General features: G+C 29.9%; 3 protein-coding genes across 8 annotated transcripts; 1 reads left to right on the forward strand and 2 right to left on the reverse strand.

Moving 5' to 3' along the window:
• The first annotated feature begins 2,652 nt into the window (after positions 1–2,652).
• LOC120085688 (uncharacterized) lies at positions 2,653–5,590 on the forward strand. The gene is made up of 3 exons (XM_039041828.2): positions 2,653–3,251; positions 3,541–3,666; positions 3,772–5,590. The coding sequence occupies exons 1-3, from the start codon at positions 2,796–2,798 to the stop codon at positions 5,284–5,286; spliced, it is 2,097 nt and encodes a 698-aa protein (XP_038897756.2). The 5' UTR covers positions 2,653–2,795; the 3' UTR covers positions 5,287–5,590.
• Positions 5,591–5,735: 145 nt separating this feature from the next.
• Positions 5,736–10,233, reverse strand: LOC120085689 (OTU-like cysteine protease family protein). Of its 6 annotated transcripts, none has more exons than XM_039041830.2 (9): positions 9,794–10,233; positions 9,181–9,263; positions 8,390–8,435; positions 8,045–8,153; positions 7,489–7,580; positions 7,337–7,399; positions 6,342–6,460; positions 6,101–6,176; positions 5,736–6,020 (listed from the first exon to the last, which is right to left on the reverse strand). In XM_039041830.2, exons 2-9 carry the CDS (start codon positions 9,243–9,245, stop codon positions 5,964–5,966), a joined length of 627 nt encoding a protein of 208 aa, XP_038897758.1. In that variant the 5' UTR covers positions 9,246–9,263; positions 9,794–10,233; the 3' UTR covers positions 5,736–5,963. The 6 variants fall into 6 exon arrangements, with proteins under 6 accessions (XP_038897758.1, XP_090174535.1, XP_038897760.1 ...); XM_090318409.1 differs by lacking the exon at positions 9,181–9,263 and adding an exon at positions 9,264–9,297 and having other exon boundaries at positions 9,794–9,895; XM_039041832.2 differs by having other exon boundaries at positions 9,730–9,797.
• A 1,052-nt stretch (positions 10,234–11,285) lies between these two features.
• Positions 11,286–16,560, reverse strand: LOC120085514 (NEP1-interacting protein-like 1). Its single transcript, XM_039041526.2, has 5 exons — positions 16,261–16,560; positions 15,966–16,099; positions 15,210–15,257; positions 14,954–15,121; positions 11,286–11,493 (listed from the first exon to the last, which is right to left on the reverse strand). Exons 1-5 carry the CDS (start codon positions 16,433–16,435, stop codon positions 11,368–11,370), a joined length of 651 nt encoding a protein of 216 aa, XP_038897454.1. The 5' UTR covers positions 16,436–16,560; the 3' UTR covers positions 11,286–11,367.
• Between the last annotated feature and the right edge of the window lie 3,303 nt (positions 16,561–19,863).

The raw sequence follows: 19,863 nt of genomic DNA on the forward strand, positions 1-19,863 counted from the left end.
TTTATAGTAATTTAAAATTAATAAAACATTTTCAACACATAACAAATCAAAACAAACTTTTACATAACAACAATTTTGAAAAAGTGTTTAAATTAGAATGAAAATGAATTTTCACACATGTGTTTTTATACTAAGGAATTTTTATCAAAATTATTTAAATGAACATAAATTTTTTAATAATATTTTTTCTTAAATTATTCCAAACCGGCCTTAAGTTAGAGATGAATATTGAACAAAGTGAATTTGTAGTATAAAATCAACTTTGTGGTGACTAAAATAACCTTTCTTCAAAAGTTTAGAAATTAAATAAGTCATTTTTAAATTTAAAGATCAAATTGAAAATGTATTTTTTAAAAAAAAAAGATCAAATTGAGAAAAATACCCCAATACTTTTAAAAGTTGTAATATTGCCCATGAACTTTCATAAACATTTCAAAACTATCTTTGAAATAGAAATCTTTAAAGATCTCAAACAATTATTAAGACTTCAAACTGTGTGACGATAACCTAAAAAAAAAAAAAAAGACAAAACAACTATTCTCTTATAAGCAAGTAGCTTTAATTTGGAAATAAGCTAAAATTCAAGTAGTATGAGTTGAAGTGAAGGGTGCTAGTAAGTAATAATAAGTAGAGTGGAACACTGTTGGCTAAACAAAAAACGTATGACTTGAAAAAGTCAGATCTCCGATTTATTGTCGAAAAAAGGGATCTAGCATCATTCTCAAGTCACCTGCAACGGCCTTAGTCGATCGAGTAGTTAGCTCCTTCTTTTGATCTTCTCTTTTTCCTTATTCTGTTTATTGAGGTATGTGGGGATCTAAATTTTCTATATAGATCACTACCACACTATTTAATATCTCAAATTTCGTCCAAAATTTTAAATGATTTAATTCCAAAAATACTTTTAAATCATTATTAAAAAATTTAAAGGTAATATTCTTATTTTGAAAGTTGAAATATATGACGAAGTTAAAAATGGCATTTTTTATAATTTAACCAATATGTTTCTGTTTTCCAACATTAACAGGCTCGAAAAACAATTAGGTTCGGACCAAACTCCAAGACTATCCACGTGGCTGTCTTTTATTGGCCACAAAAGTAAAATCCATACCTCAGGCTTACAAAGCGGGGCCCATTATCTGTTCACTTTATAACCACCGTTCGTTTGTCCGGGCTTAGGAGAGTGGCGCTCACGCGCGACGCCTTATTTCAAATAGTCGACACGAAATCGGGATTTTTTAGGCTGGAAACGACGTCGTTTAAATCTCCAACGTTCGGATTCTTCAGCGCGTTCCCACACCGGTTGTTCACGCGCGTGGCTTTCAACGAACGTGTCGTTTCCTCCCCGCGAACGAATCCATGAGACGATCTGCCAGAGCTTTTTTTTTTTAGTACGATTTACAAAATTCTGAATGCATTTTCAAAATGTCTATCAATTTAAATACAAAGTTAAAACGAACTTTCTCTTTGACAATTATACCCTTGCTCTCTTATTATTTTTAATATCTTTTCTCCAAATATATTCCAAATTCTATCAACAAAGTTTATATGAATTGAGTTATATTCATTATTGAGATTTCAATAATAATAAAGTGTACACAATTTTTTTAGTTTATAGATTTTTTTTTAAGTAGGTTTATAGAATTTTCTTAATTCCTAGAAATAAGAAAAGGTATCAGATAAAGTTTTAAGAGTTATATTCTAAATAAAAGAAGAGAAAGATGTTTGAGTTTAACCCATATTTACTAGGGCAAAAGTAATAAATCAATGGTCATATGAAGAGTGTGTCCTAATGAATTAGGTCAGTTGTTGTTTACCATGCTTTCCATACTTGTACTGAAACGTGGGCCTACTGCCTAATTTATAATAAAAAAGCGCAAACGGATTGTCGAGCAAAATGTGAGCAATCTATTTGCATTTCAAAATTACGATATCGTTATTATTACTGTTAGTATGCTGTCACAATATGAGAAGTATGAATCTGTCACATTTATTATTACTATTACTGTTATCGTTACTATCAGGGTCAAACAGTAATGGTAATTGTAACAGTAACGATAACAATAAATGTGACATTCATAATTATAAGTAAACGTGATTAAAAAACAATCTAACTGCATTTGCCATTCTAGGTCATTACAGTTAATCTATCAATAAAATTTCATTAAGATTACATCAATTTTCATCATGCAGATTGGTAAACGTAGCCTTAATTCAATAGTAAATGAGTAAGATATTACTCGAAATATTTAATAAAGAAAAAGAGATTTTCATATGGAAAATTATTTCAAATGGTAAAACTGTTGAAAATATTTCCAAGATATAGCAAAATTTTAGAACTATTAATGATAGATGTTGATAAACACTGATAAACTTCTATCAGTGCACTGATAGACACTGTTGATAGAAACTGATAGAAGTCTATCAGTGTATATCAGCATCTATCATGGATAGTTCTAAAATTTTGCTATATTTCGTAAATATTTTGATTCATTTTTCTATATTTAAAAACCACCATTTTCATATATATATATATATACCAAAAATCCAATTAGGAAAAGATGGAGTAATATATTTAATAAAGAAAAGAGATTTTTGACAAAAAAAATTCAATTAGGGACCATTAACTATTTTTGAAACAAAATAAATCATTATATTAAATGCAGTTCTCATCGTAAGGTATCTTTGGAAGGGCATATTGGTCAATTCGTCTCTGCCATTGCTCCACGAGCTCGCTCAGAAAACTGGAAAATCGATTCACACACTGCGATTTTCTCAATCCATCTTCCAACCGGATGGAGACGACGATGAAGCTGCCGCCGCCGGCGAAGTCTCATCAGGTTCATACATTCACCTCTTCACTCTATCCAAAGTCGGTGAACCAATCGCCGGAATTGGATCTTCAGCAGACGCCAACTTCACGCAAGGATTCTCGGCGGAGGATCCGAAACCTTTCGTTGATTAAGAGGAAACTGGCGCCGTCCGGCCGGAGGAGTCGGCCACAGACTCCGCTTCTGAAGTGGAAGGTCGAGGAGAGAGTCGATGGTGGAGGTGAAGAGGACCAGGACGAGAAGAAGTCGGAATCGGAGAACGGAGGAAAAGATCTCCGGCAGGCGAGTGGGGAAAGAGATGTGATCGTATCAGCAAGGAAACTCGCTGCTGGTTTTTGGCGGTTTCAGAAGCCGGAGGTTAGCGCTGATGGAGGAAGGAATGGTTTGAGACGCAAGCAGGAGCAGGGGATCGGTTTTCAGGTAAATGTTACTTTGGAAATCTCGTTTCGAATTGAATTTGGAGAAATTTGATGGAACTTGAATTGTTCTATTTGTATGATTTGCAATTGGTGAATATTAAGTGTGCAGTTTTCTCTTTACTTAGAATCATAATTTTGGAAACCGCTGCGTTGCTTGGGATTGGATATTTCGTTTCTGTTTCTGACATTGCTGTTAAGAATTGTGATTAGATGAGTTTTAGGAATTAAAATTTCGCTTTCATTTCTACAATTCGGTTCATTGCTGTGATCATTTATCATTCATCTTGCAGCCTGTTGCTGGCCATGTTCGGGTCCCAATTCTCCGTCATCACAATAACAACATATTTAGTAATGAAACAAGGGATCTGTTACAGGGCCAACCCTCGTCTGGTATGAGAAATGGTGTTCTGTGCAAGGTAATGACACTACCTTCAGTTCCTCTTTCATATATATATCTTTTTTCATGAAAATACTTGTTGGTATAAAATTTGAAGTGTTTTCTTCAATCCCCCTGCCATCAGCTTGAGCCGTTCTTTCAATTCTCCAACTCAGTTATGGAGGGAGCAACTAAGTGGGATCCTGTTGGCTCGAAAATTTCAGATGAAAGGGGCCATATTTACAACCAAAGAGAGCTTCTTGACCAGCAAGTGAGCCTGGTTTCTGTTATATCTTCCCTTGAAGCCGAACTAAAGCAGGCACGAGTGCGCATTTTGGAACTTGAAACTGAACGTCATGTATCGAAAAAGAAGCTTGAGAGCTTCTTGAGAAAGGTTGATGAGGAAAAGGCTGTATGGCGTATGCGGGAACATGAGAAAGTACGTGTATTTATAGAAAGCATCAGAACGGAGTTGAACCATGAAAGGAAAAATCGACGAAGAGTAGAGCATTTCAATTCAAAACTGGTTCGTGAGCTGGCTGATGCCAAGTCATTGGTGAAACAGCTGATGCAGGACTATGAAGAAGAAAGGAAGGAAAGAGTATTGATTGAACAAGTGTGTGAAGAGCTTGCTAAAGAAATTGGAGATGACAAAGCAGAAATAGAGGCGTCGAAGAGAGAATCTGCCAGACTTAGAGAGGAAGTGGAAGAAGAGAGAAAGATGTTGCAGTTGGCAGAAGTATGGCGTGAAGAACGCGTTCAAATGAAGCTGGTCGATGCCAAAGTAGCTGTAGAAGAGAAATACTCTCAGATGAATAGGCTTGTTGCAGATCTTGAAAATTTCCTAAGATTAAGGGGAGCAATCTCAGACATTAAGGAGATGAAAGAAGCTGTAATACTCGGAAAGACTGCTTCTGCAGTGGACATTCAAGACATAAAGCAGTTATCTTACCAACATCCTAAACCAGACGATATTTTCTCCATCTTTGAAGAAGTTAATTTTGATGAAAACCATGAGAGGGAGGTTAAGCCATATGGTTCTTACAGTCCAGCTACCGAAATCTCTAAAGTTGGAACAACGAGTCCTGAAGTAAACGTGGATGCGGCTAAACGAGTGGATGGCACTCTGATTGCGTCACATCCATGCATCAATCAGAATGGTGACATAGACGATGAGAGTGGATGGGAAACAGTGAGCCAAGTTGAGGATCAGGATTCGAGTTCTTCACCGGAAGGAAGCATGATACCACCTGCTAATAAGAATTGTGGAAAAAGTAGCAGCACCTCAGGCTCAGGTAGTGTAACAGACTGGGAAGAATACGGAGGAAATGGTGAAACAACAATCAACATCAGTGAAGTCTACTCAGAACTTGTAAAGAAATCAAAGAAAGTATCAAACTTAACAAAGAAGCTTTGGAAATCTGGCCATCATAATGGAGGAGACAGCAACAAGATGATACCAGTAAAGGAGTCTCATAGGATAATAACATCATCACCAGAAGCAGAATCAGGGAATGGTGGCTCTAGTCCAGATTTTATAGGTCAATGGAGTTCCTTCGACTTAAGCGACGCTCAAATAGCTCGACAGAGGAAAGTTCAGATAAATGTGAAGGAAAGCCAGAAGCTACAATTGCGGCATGTCCTTAAACAGAAGATATAGAGGCAGTGAGTGATAGCTTCTTGAGATTTGTGATCCAACCATCAAGCTGTAATGCTAATTTTACCTTTCTTGGCTGTCTATGGCTTTGCAACTGGGAACGGAAACAATGATTGAGAGCAAGCCTGGACTATTTTCCGCGGCTGTAAAGATCGATTTTCGTCAAGAAGGCATCGCAATGTTATATATGTACTGTACTGTAAGATTCAAACTAATGAGGCTTGGAAGATAATTTCCGAATTCTGCCTCTATTTTCTCCAGATGTATCGAATATTCGACTTATCAATGAAATAATAACCTTCCAAACATCCCTTAGGAGGACTCCCTTGAAGAGTAGGGCTTATATTTTGGAAAGTACAATAGTTTATAAATTTTATAAAAGAATATAATATGTTGGGATATATCACTGTTATCGACAAGCAAGAACAAAGGAAGAGAAGAAGCTCAGTCACTTGGGGAAAACAGCTAGAATGCAAAATGATTCTGCACCATATGTAAAGAGAGATCACAACATCTTATTCTGTGACAATTTAATCAATTACACAACACTCTAGTCAGTAAATGTTACACTTTCCCGGGTGATCAAGATTTTGAAATGGTAATATAACAATTCAACAAGCTGGAGGAGTCGATAAAGCGGAAACCGATCAGATCAACTATTTTGCCCAACATTCTTCATGTCACCTATACTCTTGAAAGTTGACATGGCCAGTGGCTTTTGCGTGTTCGACAGCCTCCTGAACATTTGATTCTTTAAATGAATTACAAGAGTTCGAAGAATTAATGAAGGAAGTTAATGAATTTGGACAAGGAATACCGCTTGGCCAATGACTCCAATTTGGCAAACCCCACAGCGCAGTGTGAAGTTGGCAGTGTCGGTGAATCTCCTTTTCCTGAAACGTGCAAGCGTGGTTAAGATATCTCAAGCTTACAGGATTAGTAGAATCAGATTTTAAGACCTTTGATTGAAAATTTCAACATGTTTTTCTTTGGATTTTTACAATGTTAGTGTAAAACACATAAGTTTCTTTCATCATATTACACATGATCCTTCCTACCTTTGTTGCTCTTTAACAAAATGAAGAGCTTGCTCCTCAATCGGCCCAATCGTCCTGTCCCTATTCACAGAAAATATGGTCTGATCAAATTCTTCTGGAGCTCCCTCATCCGGAGACATCTGCCAAAAACAAAAATGCACGAATCCAAGATAAGACAGTGTAGAAGAACATTAACAAGCAGAAAGAAATCATGAGACCTACCCGAGTTTTTACAGTGGCTGTTCACGCAAAAAAAAAAAAAAAAAAAAAAGGTTAAAATACCGTTTCGGCCTATACTTTGAAGTTTGTTCGATTTTAGTTCCAGTATTTTCAATTGTCCAATTTTAGTCTCTATACTTTCAATCAATCTTAAATTTTGTCCCCCGAAGTTATTTTTTTATCAAAATTGGTTATAATAATTTTCATGTAAAGAAATACAATATGTGAATATGTTTTCAAAATTTATAATAAAATAACTAATAGATAACAAAAAACATTTTTTTGGACTGAATTTAAAATATATTAAAACTACCGAAACTAAAATTGAACAAACTTCAAAGAATAGAGATCAAAATGATATTTAAACCAAGAACAAATTATCAAAAATTATCAAAGGTCATCTTGCTGCGTTATGTAAGAAGTCAAAGATCTTCCATGATCAAAGAAACAAAAGGGAAACAAAATGGAAATCTACTAAACCTTGACCATGCACATTTGTAATTTATGTATTCTGGCCAATAAATAAAATACAGATAACCCTTGCACAACAATCTTATTGATACCCAATTTGCAAACAAACAGATCTCTCCATTCTCCACCCCCAAATAACAACAATTGAAAAGAAAAACCACACAGTAAACTTTGGATTATGCAAACCTAACAGGGCTTGAATCCCAGTCAATAAATGTTTTAAAACAAGTTGACAGGGTAGGTTTATTTCCATCCTACAATCATTTTACCAATGGATAACAATCAGCATAAAAATAATAGAATGTGAGGGAATCAGAAAATCATACAACTAAAGCATCATAGTGGAGTCCATCATATATCAGCAGAACCCTTTCTGAATACTTCTTCTCCTGTCAAAGAGAATGGATAATCCAGTGTCAGAAAGGTGAAAGGATTACTCTTGCAAGACAACAGGGTCGTAGGAATTGAAAATCCTAACCTGACCGTACAAATCACATCGTGTGGTCTGGATATCATATGCTGCTATTTCACGCCCATAATATTCAGATAGTATTGAAAGCTCGATTGCACCTGCATAAGAGATAACAAACTTAAAAAGAATAACAGATTACTTAACATAGCATATTTCCAGTGCCCAATCAGATGTATTGGTACTTTTAAATGCCAAAATTATTTCCTCTCAACTAAAATAGATTTGGCATCAGCTGCTGCATAATGGCACGCAGAATATTTTTTAAAATGTAATGCTGGAAACCCCCCAAAATGCTCCATATATTCCAGCTACACCTAAAGCTTCATATGTTTCAGTTGGTTTATAGTTTACTATTGGAAGAACAAACAATGAGACAAACATGCAAAGCAACATAGTCAAGAACTCCCTGAAGAAGTTCAACAAAACACCTAGCCCATCATCTAATGCTAGAAACAAGAAACAGCAGGGTAACTATATATTTTGATCTTGAAGTTATACTGGATTCCAACAAGAAAGCCTCATAAAAACCTTTCCATCAAGCAATGATAATATTGATACAAACCTCCCCACTTCTCTGGATCAAGAATCCAAGAACAATACTCCTCATTTGGCTTTCCAAGAAATGCTTCAGAATACCTTGTTGGATCACTAGCTACTGTTGCAGCTATAACCTTCAAGAGAATCAATTGTACCAAATGTTCAGAGCGAAGAATACAAATGTGATTTTGTACAAATGTGATTCTTTTCTTTTCTTTTTTTCCTCTCTCAATTCTAATTGTTAAGGTTGGATATATGACCTCTTTCAAATAATTTAGAATTTAAAAAGAACTCCTAAAGCAAGATGCATGATGAAAAGCAGAAAAATCTAGAGTAGTTCCAGTAATGATGAAATATTACAAATCAGAACCTGTCTTAGCTCAGTAGCCTTGTGTTTATCATGGTCCATGACATACCTGACACATTACACAAAAAGAAAAAAAATTGAGTGGAGTAGCACAAAAATGAACATGAGACATGGGCACATGACACAAGTATGGTGACAACTCACATTGCATTTTCTAGAAGACCAAACTATGAACATGGAAAGGACCCATTACAATTTATATTATCAAATGTAATTGTGTACTCATTACATTTCAGTGATTTCCATACTAAAAAAATATATTCAAACTTTGTATGATGATATTTGTATTCAAAATATATATGAAAAGAAAAGAGAGCGGAAAGGCATTTGGTATCAATGAGAAGTTGCAGAAAACACACATATATAATTCTAGAACATAATGATTTATGACTTAAGTTTACAAAGAAAAGAAAATCTTATATAGATATAAATATAAATATTAGCAGAAGATTTAAAGTTTTAAGCAGACAAGTTAAGCACACATACAACTAAAGGGGGAGACCCATATCTTTAGAAAGAACTAAAACATTATATGACAAGAAGTTGATTTTTTTTCCTTAACTTTTCCTCCTAATCTGCAGTTGGGTTTTTGGATAGGAAACAACTTCATTGAATAGGAGTTGGAAGGTTAAGGGTAAAAATTGATTCCCTCCTAACTTCAACCCTTTTCTCTTAATCTGCCTCTCTCATGTATGGACATGTCACAACTAAAATACAGCCATTTCATAGGCAATAGACAGCCTTATCTCCTAATCTTTACAAAAGAATAGGTAGGCAAGTAATTTGAAGTTTACCCAACAGCATTGAAGAGACAACTGTTGTCAGATGGAATAACCCTTCTAAGAATTGTACCCTCCATAGTATAAGTAAGTATTACCTGAAATCAATTCAATCAATGGGCTCTTTAATATCTGATACAAATGAACATATAAACTTCAAGTTCCATTCAAATAAATAAAATCACTAGCAGAATATAAACCAAGAACAAGATTACTAGTGAACCTCTCAATGCACAAGCTGATGCAAAAGCACAAACAGAAATACATCATCAAAAGCCAACTCCTAACAGCAAGCAAATATGTTCATATCTAAAGGAGTTTCAACAACATATATCAAGAAAGTCAAAATATAAGATGAACAAGGAGAGACAAACCAACTCAACCCAGAACCATACAGAAAAGAGACCTTCTAGGCTTCAAGGTATACATAAACTCAGACAAACTTAAAAACCCCTCGTCATAAATTACAAAACTAAATCAAACCCAGATTCACCAGAAGTATTATCTACCACAAATCACAAAGGGAATTGTAAAAACAAGATTGAAATTCACCAAACCACAAACCCAAGAACACAAATCCAAGAAAACCCCAGATCCAATTTTGTCTACAGAAGGAGAAGAGTTTTACCGGCAAAAAAAGTCGAAGACCCACAAAGAAGTTTATGGATAGATGAAAGAAAAGAATAAGATATGCTTTCTTTTTCCTTCTGAATGAAGGATAGAGTCGAATTGAATGAAGAAGACGTTTCAAACTTTCGGTTGTCGATCTTTATGAGCTTGTTAACGCCAAATTTTTTCTGGGTACTCCAAAATTACAAATGAAACTGCTCGCGCCGATTCGAAGCTGTCCCCACCACTGGCAATACGACGAGCTTTCTCAAAAAGTTACAACAAACTTTGAAAGAAGGTATGGAAATGAGATTCGAGCTCAATTTGGGAGTATTCTAAAGAGTGGATTCAATTCAAATCCAAAAGCATTCGAGTTTCTACTTTGTTTTGGATGACTTTCAATGTGATTTGATTTTTTTCATTGTTATTATTATTATTTTTTTTGTCAAATCTTATTGTAATTTTTCAAAGGTGAGAACTAATCCTATTGTTGAACTAAATAAATACGTGTGAAATTGATGCACCATTAATTAGTTTTCATATATCGATATTATGTAAAATTTATAATTTAAGTCAATTAAACTCTTAAATTTGGTAAGTTAATCAATTTAGACCATTCACTATAATTATCTTTGAAAACCATCTTTGCATTAATTCTCAAATATGTGTAAACTTATTTAAATATTGATTTAACAAAATGGACTATTAGAGTAAATGCTTGAACAATTTTCAAAGGAAATTATGTCTTGAGTCTTGGTTATGAATTTAGTCAATATAATTATAAATTTCACGCAATATTTTTCTGAATGGAATGTAATGAATAATGTAAATTGATATATTTATAAAAGTTTAAGGATTTAAATTAATACACTTATTAGTCCATGGTTTAAATTAAATGCCACTAAAATTTAGGAGTATAGATTGATATTTTCTTAAAAATTTTAAATTAAAAATATGAATTTTATATATTATTATAAAATCAATTCAACTATAATCACATGCATCATATTCACAATTAAGAGGTTAGATGTTTGAATTCTTCCTACATGTTATATGCCAGATTTAAAAGATCGATATTGATAGAAATATGGATGTCTCAATTTTATGAAAATGTCGAGAAAAATATTGATAAAATATCGATGTAGACAAATATTTTTAAAAAATTGTAAGATAAAAAGTGGAAAAAATGTAAATTTTATGTTTTTGAAACAAGTTAATATGGTTATTATTTATATTATATTTATGTTAGTAATATTTTGTTGTTTGTTTTTTTTTTATGTTTAATAAAAAAATTTACAATATAATGAAAATGTTCAACCATACATTAGGTCAAGAGTATTAATAAAACCTTTAAAATAATAACCATAAGTAGTTTCTATTATTTAGCCTAATAATAATAATGAATAATGGAACTCCTTGGGCATTGTGAATAGCTCCTCTCGTTTTGTATGATTGATTTATTGTTAAATATTTTTTCTTCAAATATTATTTTAAAATGCCAATAATAATAATGACTTAAATATATTTTCTTTTTTTAAATATATATATAGAAAAAAAAAACAAAATTAATTTTACAATATAATGAGGTATGGTTTAAATACAACATTTTCTACAAATTGGGCAAGATCCATGCAAGTGTAGCCATTGGTCTATGCATCCCACATGAAAGAAATGATCACAATTTGGAAGTATCCTACCAAATTCTCCATCTTCCAATTCCTGAAAAAAGTGACCCCAAAAAAATATTAATATATAATTATATACAAAAAAAAAAATTAGAGATGTTTTCAAATATAAAAAAATGAACTAAAATATTTATAAGTATAGTAAAATTTCACTATCTACCTGCGATAGATTGTGATATTTTCAGCAATTTTATTATTTAAAATTATTTGCGATATTTTACTATTATTTATAAATATTTTTAGTAATTTTGTTATTTAAAATAGTTTTAAAAAAAATTATTGGCTTCGAAACTTCTACTTGTTTTTTTTTTCATATGATATTGTTTACTCGATGAAAGATATAAGAGATATTTTCTTATTTATTGAAGGAAAAAATAACTTTCTGATCTTAGATTTTGGGTCTAGTTTCTATTTGATCTCAAAGTTCAAGATGTTATACATATTTAATTCTTTAGTTTTGAGTTTGGTTTTAATTTAGTTTTTAAGTTCCAAAATGTTGCAATTTTATCATTGAGATTTGAGTTTTATTTTAATTTGACCATTAGATTTCAAGATTTTACACTTTTAATCTTGATTTTTTATTGACTATTCACTTTTAGTAGTTGCCGTTATTGTCTATTGATTTATTTAAAATAATTATGAAGTGAAAATTTAAATTTAATTTTAATAGTGTTGAAAAATAATTAAACTTAATTAGTTATTCAAAACTAATTAATAAATATTAATAGCGAAGACAAAATATGAGTATTTAGTAAAATTGAAGTTAAAATAGTAAATTTTGAAAATTAGGGACTAAATTGAATAAAAACTCAAATCTCAACGATGGAATTGTAACATATTGAAATTTATGAGCCTTGAAACCAAATTCAAAACTTAAAAAAAAAATAAATGTATAGCATTTTGAAACCTATAGATTAAATGAAAACTAAACTCAAAATCTAGGTATAAAAAAAATATTTTCTATAAAAAATACTCATCCACTCTTTGAAATTTCATGAATGTTTTCAAACTACATTTGGAAGGTAAATTATTTAGAATTTTAGATAGAAATCGAGACTTAAAGTACTGTACCAATAATCTAAAATAACGTGGTGATCCAATTTTTCGTCCTAGATTATCGTCACACCACTCAAGGTGCCCATTTTCATAGAAACATTTAAAAGGATTTTTACTCCAAAGGTGTTTGTTTGGAAAGGTTTATGAATGTTTATTGGGTAATATTGAAACATTTAGGCATTTTTGAAACAAAGATAAATTTAAAGAGTGAGAGAAAAACAATCAAGTAAAAAAAAAAGAAAAATTAAAAGTGAGATAACAATAAATTTTATATCCCAACTTTCTATGATTTATTTTTAGTAGGTAGGTGACTTTTTTTTCCCTTCTTTTCTAACCCAATATGTTTTTTTCATACATTTTCTAACCCAATAGAGTTAAATTCAAATTTGTTGTATTTAATGTTTCAATGTTGTACTCAATAGGTTCTAAATTTTTATATTTCTAACATGTACTTGAACAATAAATTGTGTCTAATAAGTTTTTAAAATTTAAAACTGTTTCACGAATTGAAGGACTACTATAAAAATTAAATTAGACACATATTCAAGTTGAAAGACCTATTAAATATAAATGTTAAAAATGTATGTGAGTATTTTTTTTTTTTTTTGTTCTTTTGTTTTTAAGTCTAACGACTTAGAACTTGATGAATCAAGCTCAAAATTTTAGGTTGTTAATTATTTGGTTTTTAAAAATTATAATTTTTTTCACAATGATCTTCATATTTTCTAGCCCAAATTTTTTTTTCCAAAATGGATTGAATTGTGAAAATAGATAATAAATAAAGAAACTAAAAACTTGATTTCAAAAAATTCAAAACAAAATATAAACGGATAAAAATTTCATTTTAGTTTTTTTTTTTTATTATTATTTTTAAAAGTTGTGCTTATTTCCAAACGATTTTTTGCTATAGTTGTTGACATATTTTAAAGAAATGTTTAAATTTTCTAGTCAATTTCCAGATAAAAAAACAGACTTTGTATTTTTTTTCAAAAATATCCTTAAAATTTTAAAAGTTTCAAAAAATTTATGAATTTTTAAAAGTTCAAAAATACCCTTGACGTTAGTTTTGGATAAAAACCATTAGTGTTTTATTTAAAAAAACACTTCCGTGCTTTTATCAGTTTAAAAAATACTCTTAAACTTAAAAAAAAAATTAAAAAAATACCTTTATTATTAATATATGAACACAAATCACAAATCGTTCCTGATCGTTCCAACAGTTTCTTTGAACTTTCAAAATTTGCATTAATACTCTTAGTCTTACAAAAATATAATAATAAAAATGCTCCTACCATTAGTATAGCGATCAATTTATTTGAAGTCTTAAGTTCCAAAAGAATTGATTTAAAAATATATTATATAGATATCCTCTCTCTTTTTTTTCCTTTCCATATAGATACTCTTATTTTCCTCCCATTTTTTTCATTTCTTACACCAATTTTCTCATATATAAACAAAAACTTTAAGTATAAGCATAAAAATCCAAAAAATCTAAAAATTAAAATCTTATCTTAAATTTAGCTATTAACACACACTCAACTATTAACGTATAACCTTGTAAAAAATTTAAGTCCTAAGGTTCCCTTGGTGCTTCCTTATTCTCTTTCTTTTTGTTATAATTTATATTCCTTATTTGAAAAGATAATGTTTTTATGAGATAATACAAGGTCAAATAGTTAACAAGAAAGAGAGTAAGAGGCCGAGAAAAGAGAGAAAACAAAGAATTATCCGGTTATAAATTGGAAAATGGAAAATGGAAATGACAAGGTATTGTAGATAAACGCTAATAGCATTTTAATTATTATTTTTTTTAAGGTAAGGTTACTAATGCAACTTTTGAAAGTTTAGAGACATTTTTGCAACAAGATATGAATAGTTTTTGTTCATAAATCAATAGTAAGGGCATTTTTGAACTTTTCTTTAAGTTTAGAGGTATGTTTTAAACAAAACACTAATAATTTCCGTCCAAAACTAACGGTAAGGATATTTTAAACTTTTTTTTTGAAAGTTTAAGGATACTTTCGAAACTTTTAAAAGTTCAGAAATATTTTCGACACGAAATACAAAGCCCAAGGACATTTTTTATACTTTAGCCTTTTTTAAAAAAGCAACAAAATTGATAAAGATTTTGAAAACATTTTCAAAAGCAACAACAAAAGAAAGAAAGTCGTAGAAAAAAGTAGTGTTCATAAGTTTAATTTTTTTTTAAAAAAAATAAAAGACTAAAAATTAGATAGTTATCACACAAAATTTAATTAGTTATCGATCCGACCTTATTGACCAAATTTAACCCATAAAAAAAAAAGCAAAAAAATTTAAAAAAAATGAAGAATAATTTAATATACCACCTAGAAAACAAAAGAATACAACTAAATATAGTAGAAAAAGAGATTTTTTTTTTTCTTTTTAAATCACACACATATATACATATTTATTACCTCTAAGCAAATGGAACAAGAAATGGAGTAGTTCATCTTGCTATGATCATATTGACAAACAGGCAACATTCCAACACTCTCCATTGACATCCCTTCCACACAACTTTCTCCGGTGACGTCGACCAACTCCGATATCTCTCGACATATATACTCCGAGAAGTTGTTCGCCTGAAAATTTTTGTCTTTAAGAAAAATATTCACCAAAAAATATCTTCAAATCCGCCATTAAAGGCAGCATTCAAGCTTTTTCACTTACCCAGTTCATTAACCCCTTCCCATCCATCAACCTTTCCATTATTGCTTCCTGCCACCATAAAATTTGTACTCTTACAATCAGAGAGAAACGTCGATATTAAGGATTAATTGATATTCTTTTTTTAAAAAATATTTTGATATCCATCTTTGTAATTGTTGAAATAAAATTAAAAATCGATAAACGTTTAGTTCGCGAAAATTCAAATTGAATATTATGTATATATGAAAATTTCAAATTTAGTTTTTCAATTTTATATTTAATATATTACTTATTTTTTTTTAAAATGAATTGCCAAAATAACATATATGGTATCAACACAACGATTTTAGGGAGGTCGTTACACATTTTAAGAGCCTAAAATATGTTAGGTACAAAATTAAAGAAGACTTGTTACACTCTATAAAATTTAGGGTAATTACAATTGATAGTATTTTTAGGAATAATAACCAAGTGTATAATATCATTTTTAAAAAAATTGCAAATATAGATAAGTCTATCAGTGATAGACTTTTATCATAGACTCTTACCATACTAGTGATATGGTCTATTAACTATTTAAATTTGGCCATATTTACAATTTTTTTTATTGGGTCTAATGTCTATATTTGCAAATGTCCCTAAAATTTAACTAAATAAACACAAATTTAAATGTTTAAAGAATAAAAGTATATCTTTAACTTTAATTTTTTGTGGTTCTTTCTTTCAACCATGACATTTTTTTTTCTAACCTTTTGATATATATATTGAAAAGCCTACCCTTGATAATGTATATCTATGCCCAGATTCAGTGCAATTCAATATTTGAAGGACTGTGGCGGCGCCGGCAATAGCTCCTATGGCCGCGCCATGGCCTTTGAAAGCTCCGATGACCGTCCCCGCCGACGCACCAACTGCAAATGCGAGAGAAAAAAGAAATTATTCGATGAAGTCATCTTCTTCCCTATACCGCGTAATAACACGTATGATGATCAAACTATAAGTCGCAACAATGTTAAACCGTAATCTATGTCGTTATATTCTCTCAAATAATTCTTCGAGACGAGACATATACCTAGAGCAAGAAGAGATAAGAACAAAGCAAACCCGACCGTCTTTGAAGCTTCGACGAAGAACCGAAAAGCTTTATCGAAAACTTGCTGCTCCTTAAACTCAATAACCAACAACCTGAACTTGGTAAGCTTAGAACAAGAAATGAAAGACATGCCAAAAAGCTTGAAGAATTCCATTGAAGTTTAAAAAACACAAAGGTCTCACTTGGATATTTAAAGGGCATTATTGAGAAAGAAGAAGATGGTAGGGCCAAGTTCTATGGCTTATACAATGCATCAACTTACATTGGATAATAAATGGGATGAAAGTTTCTTAGAGGATAAAATCTATACATATGGGAAGAGTTGGCAATGTTTCTTAGCTGCCCTTTCTCTTTCTTTCTCTCTCTCTCTCTATAATAGATTTGACTTTTGAATATTTGTACCAAAAAATTAAATTAAATTAACCTTTTGCACATTTATAATGGATTTTGCCAATTGGGGATGTTGTTTTTTTTATGTCATCAATTTTTAAGATTTGTACAAGATCAAGTAATTAATAAGTATTATAATGGGAGTTTTTCATTCGGTAACTATTTTATTTTTCGTTTTTGAAAAATGTAGGCTTAGTTTAACTAATCTATTTGATTTTTGGTTTTTGGATGTTGAAATTAGTATTTGTTTGTCTCGTAATTTTTATACTTTTCTTATGTAAATGTTTGAATTCTTAGATAATTTCAAAATTTGAAAATAAGTTTTTAAAAACTCCTGTTTTTAGTTCTCAAGGTTGGTTTAAACAGAGAAATCAATGGATGGAGGTGATGTTTATAAGCCCTAATTTTTAAAAACCAAATGACTACCGAACAAGTCTGTACTTATTTTACACAATTTTCTAATCATGGTTTTGTATTTTCTATTAAACATTTGAATTCTTATTCAAATTTCAAAAATAAAAACAAAGTTTTTAAAAATTATTGTTCAATTTTCAAATTTTGATTTGGATTTTGAAAAGACTCTCAAAATATAGACAACAAAATATAGAAATCAATCGATGAAAGGAGGGTTTATATGCTCAATTTTCAAAAATAGAAATAAAAAAAACTAAGATCCTATTTGGTAACTATTTAGATTTGGTTTTTAAAATTTTTGAAAATTAAGCCTATAAACACTCATTTCACTTCTTAATTTCTTGCTCTTCTGTCTACCAATGTTTTAGAAAAAAACCAAACCAAGTTTTGATTTTTTTAAAAAATTTGTTTTTACTTATAGAATTTAGCTAATAATTCAACTCTTCTACGTAGAAAAGATGAAAATTATAGTAAGAAATTGAGAAAAAATGACTTAATTTTAGAAAAACGAAAATCAAATGATTAATAACCGGAGTTGAATAATTACTAACCACGCCTCAACGATCAAATTAATTTCAACCCTCAAAGTTAATATATATTATAACCACTTAAAAAAATCATTAGGCTGTGTGAGGAGAATGCTTCTTCATCGCATATGTGGGAAAAATCATGGATTTAATTTCCCACTTCGATAATTTTGGGCTTTTATTATTTTTTTTTCTTAACTATGAATATAATTAAAATATTATTTATGGTATGGTCCATATTTCCCTTTTGCCTTTAGTTTTGAGGGTTTGTGATCGTGTAAAATATAAAGCTAACTAAACGAATAACTAAGACATCGTTTGATAACCATTTTGTTTATTTGTTAAAAAAATAACTTTTAAAAAGTTGTTTTTGTTTTGAAATTTAGTTAAGAATTCAATCATTGTAGTTAATAAATATGCAAACTAGTGTAGAAATGTAGATGAAATAGATTTAATTTTAAAAAACAAAATAGTTAATAAACGAAGCCTGAATCTAAATGATTTTTGAAAAAGGAAAAAAAAAAAAACAAAAAAACAAAAAAACAACCATCTTCTTTTTCAAAAAATAGCAAATTGGTGATTTGGTGCACCAATCGTTTCTTTTAAATGAGTGATAAGAAAACAAACTATATATATATATATATATAGAACATAAATCTAAGAAATTGGGTTAAAAAGACAAATCTATAATTAAATGGACCATTTAAAACAAACCCAATTCTAAGTCTCATAAATATAAAACAACCCATCCATAATAAAGGGATAGTATCTGGAAAAAAAAACTCAAATAAAATCACTCAAACAAAAATCAAGTTAAAAAAATCACTTGAAAAAACAATATACGTTGAGCTAAATCACAATATTGATTATAATTTTAGATAATCAAATTCATTCTTTTCGACAATAAGTAGAGGGGAGGATTCAAACTTTTAACTTCTTAATTCAAATTAATAAATTGATTTATGCTTGGATACCAAATTTATATTAATATCCTTTATATATATATACAATTGAGTGTAGGAAAATTCGAACTATAAACCTCGTGATTTCTAATATATTCGTATTCTAATTGAACTATAATCGATTTGGTCTATTCATCCCCTATATGATAATTAGTGAAGATTCATGAATATAGCAAATTAAATAAGGGTGTAATTATAGCATGACAATTGTCTATCATTTCAATTCATTACCATAATACACAAAAACGATATTTTTATACTTTGTTCACTTTAACGTAATTAAAATTAAAAAGTACAAAAATTATATCACACACTTCATTGACTTATGGTGATATATAATTTCTTCCTATATTTTTTAGGATAAAAAGAGAGATCGGACCTCTGACATCGAAACTGATATTACATTATTCATGTCAATTGAACTTTGATTATCATCTCTTCCTATTTTCATTGCTATAATTTCTACTTAATAAAAAGTCATCTCAACAACATTATTTTTACTTTTAATCACTTTTTTGTACATCAAATGTGAAGTTTGAAGATTTAAACAGATTTAAATAGGCTATTTCATTTTCTAAACTATCATTTTTCAATATGTATCTTTGTAGATTCTTAAAAAAATATTGGTAGAAGCAATTAATCACTAATTAATGTAGTTAAATGCAATTAAATTGATGACACTAATTTATGTGAATTTTTCAATTTTATATATATTTTTTTTTGTTACCATTGGTTAAGATATATATTATGAATAAACTCAATTTTGAGAATGTGTTATAATGAACCTTGAGCAATTTATTGTCACATTAATTTATAAAATGTGTCAACAAATTAAACAATTTGTGTTGCTATACCTAATTGTACAAAATTTTTATATTGTGTTGAAGTTCTAACTTTGATAAATAATACAAAAGTTCTTGTTATAAACTCATATTATTATTATTATTTTTAAACTAAAGTATGTTTAATATACTAATAGTAAAATAACGTAAAACACATTCATAAAATTATTAATAATATAGTTGAGATTCATCCTAATAGTTAGTTCATAATAATAAAAAAAAAGGTTAAAAATTATTTTTAATCTCTAAACTTTCATAGAAGTAATAATTTAGTCTAAATTTAGCTTTGTAATGATTTAGTTTTTGTGGTTTCAATTTAAACATAGCATTGTCAAGTTTTAATGAGATTTCTTGAGTAATAAATCAATAAACTAATTAGAAATTCAATATTTTTATAAATTACAACGTTTAGATCGTAAAATAATAAAAATTACATCTAAATTTTGA

The sequence above is a fragment of the Benincasa hispida genome, chromosome 9 (assembly GCF_027475165.1).
Source record: "Benincasa hispida cultivar pf3 chromosome 9, pf3_genome.v1.1, whole genome shotgun sequence".
In the NCBI taxonomy this organism is placed as follows: Eukaryota; Viridiplantae; Streptophyta; class Magnoliopsida; order Cucurbitales; family Cucurbitaceae; genus Benincasa; species Benincasa hispida.